The sequence below is a fragment of the Mirounga angustirostris genome, unplaced genomic scaffold, assembly GCF_029215605.1.
Source record: "Mirounga angustirostris isolate CCGP_5_RB_7025 unplaced genomic scaffold, mMirAng1.0.hap1 SCAF_9, whole genome shotgun sequence".
NCBI lineage: Eukaryota > Metazoa > Chordata > Mammalia > Carnivora > Phocidae > Mirounga > Mirounga angustirostris.
The window spans coordinates 143,166,555-143,175,924 of NW_026991717.1; the positions used below are offsets into that span (position 1 = coordinate 143,166,555).

Genomic DNA, 9,370 nt, shown 5'->3' on the forward strand with positions numbered 1-9,370 from the left:
CAAGGCCCGCCCCCGGCGCACCGGTCCCGCCTCCAACCTAAGCTCGGCCTATCCGGCGCCGCGACGCCTTCGAGCCCCGCCCCACGCCCTTGCCTTCGGCCCGTCCCTTGCCGCGCTCGAACCCCGGCCCCGCCCCTTCCCTCGGCTTTTCCCGCGCAGCCGGGTCCCGCTCCGGCCCTCGCCCGCAGCCTATCCCGCGCCGCACCGCCTTCGAGCCCCGCCCCCGCCCTCGCCTCCGGCCTATCCGGCGCCGCGCTCGAGCCCTGCCCCCGTCCTCGCCCCCAGCCTATCCCGCGCCGCACCGCCTTCGAGCCCCGCCCCCGCCTCAGCCCCCGGCCTATCCCGCGCCGCTCCGCGTCGGCGCGCGGCCGTGACGCCACGGGTCGCGGCGACGCGCGCGGCTGAGCTGCGCCGCTCCGGGCCCGCGGCCATGCCCAAGCGGGGCTGTCCGTTCGCGGACGCGGGCCCGCTGCAGCTCAAGGTCCGCGTCGGCCCGCGGGAGCTGAGCCGCGGCGTATGCGCCGAGCAGCGCTCGCGAGAGATCTTCGGTGAGTGCGGGGCGCCCCTCCCGCCCGCGGGGGCCCGTGCCGGCCGTGTCCGCAGGCCGCGCCCCCGGGAGCCGGGAGGCCGCGGGAGCCGGCCGTGCCGCCGGGCTCTGGGGGCCGTGAGGGCGGCGGGAGCGCGCCCAGGCCCACCTGCGCTGCCGCAGCCCCGAGAGGTCTGCCTGCCGCCCTCCTGCCGGCGCGCGCGGCGCTCGGCCCCGCGGAGGTCGGGGGTGTCACGCTCCGAGTGGTGAGCGGGCGCGAGCGCCCATCCCAGCCCTCGGGCTGCGCGGAGGCCCTGCCACCGGGAGCGCCCTGGTTTAGGCGGGGCCTGCAGGGGAAGGGAATCCGCACGGGCACGGGTCTCGGGGGCAGCAGAGTGAGCGCAGTCCTGCAGGCTGAGCAGGAGGCGGGGGGCAGGGAGGGAGGGAACAGGAGTTCAGGCGGAGGGGCAGAGTGTGCAAAGGCCGGGAGGCAGGGCAGGGCAGTGCGGGGTGAGACGTGAGGGCAGTGAGCTCCAGCAGGTCTTCTCGTCGGGCTTTCTCGTGCAGGTGTTAGGGGCGGGTTCTTGCTCACCCGTTCGGGTGGTTGATACCCTGAGGCAGCTACAAAGTGGAGCTCGCCTTACCTCGTGGCTGGGGGCACAGTGTTTGTAACATTGTAACACTGTAACATTGGGGAGGTGGGGAAGAGACGCCCTGGGAGACCCCAGTGCTCCTCCTCCTGCTGCCGCCCCCAGCCCCCAGCAGCTGTTGGCCCTTTGCTTCCTTGCACGCTTGGGTTGCAGGTGATAAAAGTGAGCACAGCCGCGGGGACTCTGGCAGAACTGTAAGTGCCCACCCTGTAGGGACGCTCAAAGACACCGCGCTGGCAGAAAAAGAGTTTAAAACAAATGGGGACTCTGTCAGTCGAGCTCTTTACCCCGCCGCCTTGACTGCCCTGGGCATTCCAGCCCCATCTGTCACCTGACCTCTTTGCCTTGCTTGGATCCCAAGCCTGGAAAACAAGCTTCACCACGGCTCGGGACACCCCTCCCCCATTCCATCCCAGGATAAGGCGCGGGGGTGGGGGTGCTGGAGGAGGAGGAGGCGTTGTCATCAGCCTCGTCTGAGCTACCCGGTCACTGTCGTTCCTGTCGCCATCACACAGAGCCAGCGGCTTCTAGGATCTCCGCCCCGGCTCTGTGGAGACAAGGCAGAACACCACAAAGCATTTTGGGGGCTGGAGTTGGGCATTTGATCTTGTGAAAGTCCCCAGATGACTGACGCGTGGCCTGATGGAAAACCAGTGCTGAGCACCCCGTTCAGCTCTCAGGGTGGGGGTGCCCAGGGCCCACCGGGGTCTGGAAAGTTCTGTCTTTTGCCAGCAGCTCTGCGGTAGGTGAGAGGGGTGCACACTGGCCACGGCTTGACGGACGAGGTGGCTGTGCAGGGATTTCACGCCACAGGGGTGTGAACACTGGGACTGATTTGTCTTCCCAGAGAAAACCAAGCAACTCCTTTTTCGAGGGGCCCAGGCCTACATGGACCACTTATGGGAGGAGAGCTGTGCCATCGTTGACCTGCCAGAGTCCCCGAAGCCTGGCCCCACAGAGGCCCTCCGGGCCGCACGTGGGCAGATGCTGATTGGACCAGACGGCCGACTGACCAGGAGCCAAGCCCAGGCCTCTGAAGCTGGTGAGTGAAGCCAACAGCGGGCGCCTTCCCAGCTGTGCGCTAAGGGTGGATGTGACAAGCGTGTCGCCCTTCATTCCTGATACCGTCTGCCTAGGGGCTTCTCCTTCCCCAGCCAGGCAGGAGCTGGCCCCAAGGTCTGAGGAGCTGGTGAGCACCAGGAGGCTCTGCCCTGCCCCCGCGGCCCCCAGCTGACATCCGAGTCTGGGGCTTGTGAAGCAGCTTCTGGCTGGGGGAATCAGGAAAGGAGGAGAAACCTCCTTGGTGTCCTGCCTGCTTTCTGCTTGCAGCGAGACACGGAGTCCCAGCCGGGTGGGGATCGCTGGTCGGGCCCCTGTGCGCTGTGTAGCTCAGACCACCGCCTTTGTCGTTGGTTACAAGCCATAGTCACTGCCCCCCCCCCCGCCCCCCACTCCCCAGGGCTGGTCTGGGGCCAGGAACTCTGTTCACCGCGGGTGCAGGGGCCACACTCTGAGACACAGGCGCTGGACACACGAGAGAGTTCTGGTACAAGCCACCGAGGGAGGAAGTGCCGACGTCTAGATAGCGGGAACGGAAGGAGCGCTCAACCCGGAGTCCCGGAAACTGCCCTCTAACGTGCTCCTGGGCGCCTGGGGTCTTCCTAGTGAGCAAGGGTCTGTGGGCTGTGCTTTCTTGAAGGTTGTCAGGAGGACCCAGTGGTAGATGGCATGCAGGGATTCAGGGCATCCCTCTGTCCGCGGGTCGGGGAGGCCGTGGCCCCACAGCCTGCAGCACTTGAGATCCCCTGTGGGGCTGATGGGCGGCGTTTCTTCCTCGCAGACCCGTCCAGGGCAGTGACCAGAGCCTGTTCCTCGTGTGTGCGAGCGCTGGACGGGAAGGCGGTCTGCGGCCAATGTGAGCGCGCCCTGTGTGGGCGTTGCGTGCACCTCTGCTGCGGCTGTGGGGCTGTGGCCTGCGGTCTGTGCGCGCTCGCGGAGTAAGTGCCCGACGGGGGTGGGGCAGCGGCTCCCCCCGCCTTGCCCCTGGGGAGGGGGGCGTGCCGGGAACTGCTTCACCTAGCTTGAAGTTCTTCTGAAGACTGCTCTTCCCTCGAGGACGTCCGGATCCCGTAGGCTGCCACTTCTGCCTTTGCCTGCGCCGTCTGTCGTGGCGGCTTGGCGAGCTGACCTTTCAGACTGGCGTCAGGACCGTCTCTCGGGGTTTTCCTGTTAGCGTGCTTGCCGTTGGAGGAAGCGGGTGGGAGCAGGTGGGAGCGGGTGCAGGTGTATGGCTCTGTGCTTCTTGCTGGCCGTCTTGACCCACGATGGAGTGTTGGCTTAGTCTGTTGCTTGAGTGCGCGTGTCTGCCTCTGCTGGCCGAATCCTGCACCTGCTTGGGAGGCGCCGGGTACCAGTCCCACGCCAGCAGCCGCTGTTGGCTACCGGGTGGGGGTGTAAGACGAGGCCCCCGCACAGACTTGGAGCTGGCTGTGTAGACCTCTAACTAGTTTAGTCCCAACAGTCTGAAACCAATCGTGGCAAGCAGAAGCCCAGCTCGGGTGGGCCAGCCAGCAGAGCCTGGGGAAGCCAGGGGCAGCGTGTGCGGCACAAGGCAGGGGGGCACCTGGAGCTCCCCTGCAGTCCAGCTTGGGTCGTGTGTTGACCAGTTATGCACGTGGACTACTCTTGCCTTTGCTTCTGCCGGCTTATTCTCCCCTTCCTGTTTCTGTGCAGACTGAAGAGGCCTGGGCCCCCAGTGTTCCAAGGCTATTTCACGTGGGGAGGGACCCAGCTCAGCAGCAGGGCAGGTTAAGGGAGAAGAAGGGATGCCTGGAGCCCTCCTCCCACCCGCCCGTGTTTGGGAACTTTCCTCCTGTCCTGACAGTGTCCTCCTGGCGTTAACTTCCTGCTTTTTCCCCAGCTGCCTACACAGTTCACCCTGTGATGGAGGGGCGGGGAGAGGGGAGCGTCCATTTCTCAGACATGACTGGGGGCTGGGCTCTCTGCTGCATTTTACAAACAGATCACCCTCCAGGCCACAAGGCTGAAGTGGCATCCCCAGGTGTAGAAGCCAGCCTTGGCCTGCTGCCCCCTCCCGTTTAGGGGTGGCCCCTCAGGTCCCGGTGCTCGGAGCCGCGGAGCTGGGTGCTCTGTCGAGACTGCTTTCACTACAGGGCAGCCCAGCGGCCATCGCGTCCTGCCCACGCTGGTCGTCCTCCACAAGTCCTGCACCATGGGTCACGGGCTCACTGTCTTCCCTGCCAGGTGGCAAGCAGCTCTGCCTTCTTGCTGGCGCATCTTGGCCTACAGTGTCTGTCCATGTGTGTTCTGTAGCGTGCTGCCAATTTCTTGTCCTTGTGGGATCTCTCCTGGTGAATCTCCCCTGCGATTCACTGAACCTCTGGGGCCCGGTAAATCCTGACTGGATACGGGCAGGTTTCTGTGCAGGGTGGGCCGCAGGTGGGCCGTCAGCGATCTCCGTCCGCTGCGGCTGCTGTGGAGGACGCCACACCCGGGCGGCGTAGCCAGCAGCTGTCATGCTCTGGAGGCCGGAAGCCCAGGATCAGGGCGTCGGCGGGGTTGGCTCCTCCCCAGGCAGGCCCGGGGTTGTGGGCGCACCTCAGCCTTCTCCCAGTGGCCTCGCACGTGGGTAAGGGCCCACCCGTCTGCAGTGGGGCCTCATCTTAACTGGTTCTGTCTGCAGCTCACGGCTCCATCCCCAGATACGGCTAGGGGACCGGGGCTCAGCGCCGCAACATACCGACGTAGGGGGGCGCGACTGAGCCCCTTAAACCACTTCTTCTCTCTTGCCTGTGATGTTGCAGCTGCGGTGACGTTCACGAGACGGTGCTGTGTGCTGGCTGCGCCATGTTCGAGGCCTGAGGGCCGGAGCGGACAACAGCCTCCCCGGACAGGCCGCCCGGGTGCCGACGCTGCAGAGTGGGGGCGGGGGGTGGGGGTCTAGTTTATATTTTGTACTGAGGGCAGAGTGAATAAACCCCTTTATATTTGGACCAGAGGCCTGGCTCAGCACTTCTGGGGGTGCAGCCTCCTGGGGCGTGTGTTCCCCCTGGTGGTGTGCAGGCCCCCATGCCCGGCGCCCACGCGCGGCAGCTTCTGCAGCCCCTCGGAGCTTCGGGTGAGTGTGTTCCCGCTCGTCCCCATTTTGTGGATGGGAAACAGGCGTCCAAAGTCAGGTCCTTGAGCCCCCCTGGCCAGTGCTGATGAGAGAGGATTTGGACCCAGGTCATCTGACTCCAGAGTGCAAGGCTGCACCAGAGCAGCTCGGGACATGGGGTGATGTCCCAGACTGTCCCTGAGATGGCTCTGCTACCTGCCCCCATCTGGTGTCCACTTGGTTTTTCAGGTGCCTGCACGGCCTGGGCTCCGGGTGACCTGACAGTCCCTGCTCTCCAGGAGTGATGGCCAGCTGGGCAGTGTCCTTGCTGCATTTGGGGCAGTGCGGTGTGTGGCCTGAAGGGAGGGGTGTTGACGGCCACAGCGGGGTGGCCGGGGGAGGGCACACACGAGCAAGCTGTGGGTCTCCCGCACCTGGTGCGCGCGTCCCCTGCAGGGCGGACTCAGCATCCTGTTCACGGGAGGGAAGTGTCCAGGGGACAGTGGGGTGTGATTCTTAGAGGACAGCAGGGGGGTGGGCTGGAGCTGGGCCCAGGCTGTGATTTGCTACCGTGGGTGGAACATAGAAACCACTCACGTTCAGGTGGGGAGGGCCGCGTACAGGCGAGGAGGCTGGCATGCAGTCAGGGCCGCGAGCCCCGGAAACAGCTGTCCGTTGGCCATCCTCGTCACGGGATTGCCTCCTCTCACCTGGCTTCCTGCAGAGGCCTCGAGCCTCCCTCTAGGTGTCCACCTGTAGGCCGTGACCCCAGTAAGCACAGCATCACATTGGTCGTTTGGGAAATTCAAATCAAAGCCACAAGGAGATAGCACCTCACACCGATGGCCATTACGAAGAAAACAAAACAAGTGTGGGCGAGGATGCGGAGAAACTGGAAGCCTCGTGCACTGTTGGTGGGAGTGGTGCGGAAAACAGTGTGGTGGTTCCTCAAAAAATGAAAAAGGGAACTACCGTATGAGGCGGCCATCCCTCTAGGGTGTGTGTTTACACAAAAGAACTGAAAGCAGGAACATGAACAGACGTGTGCACCCCCGTGTTCACTGTGGCGTGAGTCACCGTGGCCAGGAGGGGGGCAGCCTGTGTCCATCAACAGGCGAGAGGGTAAGCAGACTGGCCCATCTGTGCGGGGGGGGGGGGGGCATCCAGCCTCGGGGGCCGTCAGGACATGCAGCTCCGTGACCTGAGCCAGCACATGAGGACCGGTCCAGTGTGATCCCGCTCACGATGTCCCTCGGGGAGTCTGGTCATAGACGTGCCCGGGGGGGGGGTCAGCGTTTCATGGGGACTTTCAGTTTGGGAACATGGATGGTGGCGGTAAGCCTCACACTCGCTGAGGTTGGGGGCGTGGCCGGCTCAGGTCCCCACAGTCCGGGATGGAGCCCGCTTCTCCCTTGCCTTCTGCCCCTCCCCCCGCTCGTGCTCTGTCTCTCAAATAAAAGCTTTTAAAAAATAAAATATTTTATTTATTTATTTTTAAAGATTTTATTTATTTAATTGACAGACAGCAGGAGAGGGAGCACAAGCAGGGGGAGCGGGAGAGGGAGAAGCAGGCTTCCTGCTGAGCAGGGAGCCTGATGTGGGGCTCGATCCCAGGACCCCGGGATCATGACCTGAGCCGAAGGCAGACGCTTAACGACTGAGCCACCCAGGCACCCCCAAAATAAAATCTTTTAAAAAGTAAAAACGGGCACCTGGGTGGCTCAGATGGTTAAGTGTCTGCCTTCAGCTCAGGTCATGATCCCAGGGTCCTGGGATCGAGCCCCACATCGGGCTCCCTGCTCAGCCGGGAGCCTGCTTCTCCCTCTGCCCTTCACCTTACTGGTGCGCTCTCACTCTCGCTCCCGCGCTCTCTCTCAGATAAAGTCTTAAAAATATATATATAAATAAGGCATGTGGCATCATTCTGCAGAGTCGCACATGTACCTATATTAAAAAAAATGCCAGTTGACTCTTGAAAGCAGAAGTTATAGCACATTTAGGGGTCTTGACGTTTGTGGATGCAGAGGGTGGGAATGGAGTGTGCCCTGTCCTGGTCCTGCTTGTGAGGCCCCGACCAAGCTTGAAGACGAGAAATACAAGGTATGCCCTGTCCGTCCCAGAGCCGCTGGGCTGGGGCCCTACGTGCAGCTCGGCATCGTGGCCAGATCCTGCAGTGGAAAGCAGCATCAGTGGGAAAACTGGTAAAACAAGCCAGTTAAGGAGAGAAGATGATGTTTGAAAAAAGTCATTTAATCCAAAATCAGGCGAGGAGAGATGAAAGAAGGAACAAAGATCAAATGGGGCGCAGAAGAACAGCAAGAGGGTTCGTAAGCTCAGTCTTGCCCACAGCCGCCTGCGGTATGAACAGACCCAATGCCTCAGTCAAGGCGGGAAAGGCCAGAGCTGGTCAGATTGTCCCGACAGACAGCAAAAGAGCGAGACCCTCCTCTGTCGTCTACAGAAGTTCACCTTAGGTGTAAAGACACAAAACCCAAAGGACGGTAATCTCCATCTCTGAGCAGCTGTCCCTGGCTGGCAGCTTCTAGACAGCAGGCCCAGCCCCTAACACCCCCAGCTCTGCAGGGCATGCACACCCCCCATCACCAGGCAGGCCGGCAGCCCCAAGTTAGCTCCTTCCCACACCTGCCGTGATGGGGGGGCAGGGATGGCCCCCGGGAGTTTTCTGTCCAAGGTGCCCATTGCCTTTGCGCCCCCCCACAGCCCCCACCCATTTCCTCAGCTCCCCCCACTTGAGATGGGGTTGTATTGTGTCCATGCCCTTGACCTTGACCCCTCTCCTGGGACAGAAAGCATCCCCCATCACCTGTGGGAAGGGGTGGGCCCGCCTGACAAGGGGCCCCAGGCTCCTCCCCGGTTTCCGCCCGCACCCGCCATCGCAGCCACCGTCTGCCCAAAGTCTGAGGACAACGGAAGGGTGTCACTGTATTTTCTCTGGTGGACTTTGCTCTTTTCTGTGTCAAGGTATACATAAAACTTAAAGGCCTTAACCATTTCAAGTGTACAGCTCGATGGCATTAAATACGCTCACCACTGCCCACCGTCGTCTCTGGAACTCTTCATCTTGCAAATCCGACTCCCCGTTAATCTCACTCTCCAGCCCCTGGCACCACTTTCTCTCTCCCCGCGCATCTCACTCCTCAGGGCCCTTGTGTAAATGGAATCCTAATGCCACTCGGCATAATGTCCTCAGGGTCCATGCATGTGGCAGCGGGAGCCAGAAGGTCCTTTTCTGAAGGCTGGGTCACAGTCCTGTGAATGGACGGGCCTCGGTTTGCTTATCCATTCACCCACTGTGGACACTCGGGTGCCATCCACGGTTTGGCCACCGTGAGTCATGCTGCAGTGACCACGGCGACGGGCTCTCTGCTTTCAGCCCTTGTGGCTACAGACCCAGAAGTGGACTTGCTGGGTTATCGGGTGTCTGATTTCTCGAGGAACCGCCATACTGTTTGCTGTCAGCGGCTGCACCGTTTTACCTTCACACCGACAGCACACGGGGTTCTGATTTGATGCCCATGCTCATCCGTGGGACATCTGGACGTCTCTTTTACCTCTTTGATATGTAACGTTTGGGGTGTGTGTGTGGTCCCAAAAGAGCTGTGTCCTCTTGTGACTGGGGCCTACTCCGGATGTGCCCCCAACCTGGCACTCCTCACAGGCGCTCCCTCCAGCGGGAGGGGACAGCCACCCCACCTGGAGTCACCTTGGGATCTGGAGAGGGAGGGGCCCCCACCCCCACCCCCACCTCCAGGCGCATGCCCCAGGACCTATAAATGTCCCCGCACCCCAGCCACACCTGCATGGGAGAGATGAGGCCAAGGCTCCCAGGCTCCCTCCGCCCGCGCTTGCCCGGCAGCTGGCTCCTCTGCGCTGAGCAAGCGGCCACCGGGCATCCACCAGGTGGCGCCTGCCACACGTCCCACCAGGCGGCGGGGTCCCCGTCTGGGCCACTCGCACCCCTCTACCCAGCAGTCCCAGACTTGCTGCGTGGCCTCCGCCAGGCCTCCTGGGCTGCGAGGGGGTGACCCGGCTGGGCATGTGGACAGCCTGGGCACC

General features: G+C 62.7%; 1 protein-coding gene across 3 annotated transcripts; it reads left to right on the top strand.

The window, feature by feature from the left end:
• The first annotated feature begins 353 nt into the window (after positions 1 to 353).
• SIVA1 (SIVA1 apoptosis inducing factor) lies at positions 354 to 6,769 on the top strand. 3 transcript variants are annotated; one of them, XM_045901634.3, is made up of 4 exons: positions 354 to 548; positions 2,024 to 2,218; positions 2,636 to 2,840; positions 3,017 to 3,157. In XM_045901634.3, the coding sequence occupies exons 1-3, from the start codon at positions 431 to 433 to the stop codon at positions 2,809 to 2,811; spliced, it is 489 nt and encodes a 162-aa protein (XP_045757590.1). In that variant the 5' UTR covers positions 354 to 430; the 3' UTR covers positions 2,812 to 2,840; positions 3,017 to 3,157. The 3 variants fall into 3 exon arrangements, with proteins under 3 accessions (XP_045757590.1, XP_064427747.1, XP_045757589.1); XM_045901633.3 differs by lacking the exon at positions 2,636 to 2,840 and adding an exon at positions 5,001 to 6,769 and having other exon boundaries at positions 360 to 548; positions 3,017 to 3,173; XM_064571677.1 differs by lacking the exons at positions 2,636 to 2,840; positions 3,017 to 3,157 and adding an exon at positions 5,001 to 6,769 and having other exon boundaries at positions 355 to 548.
• Positions 6,770 to 9,370: the final 2,601 nt, after the last annotated feature.

Excerpts from the sequence above, each read along its gene's own strand:
- SIVA1 (XM_045901633.3), top strand. The coding sequence starts at position 431 with ATGCCCAAGCGGGGCTGTCCGTTCGCGGACGCGGGCCCGCTGCAGCTC. Across the intron at positions 2,219-3,016 it reads AGCCCAGGCCTCTGAAGCTG|ACCCGTCCAGGGCAGTGACC; the intron begins GTGAGTGAAGCC and ends TCTTCCTCGCAG. Across the intron at positions 3,174-5,000 it reads GGTCTGTGCGCGCTCGCGGA|CTGCGGTGACGTTCACGAGA; the intron begins GTAAGTGCCCGA and ends GTGATGTTGCAG.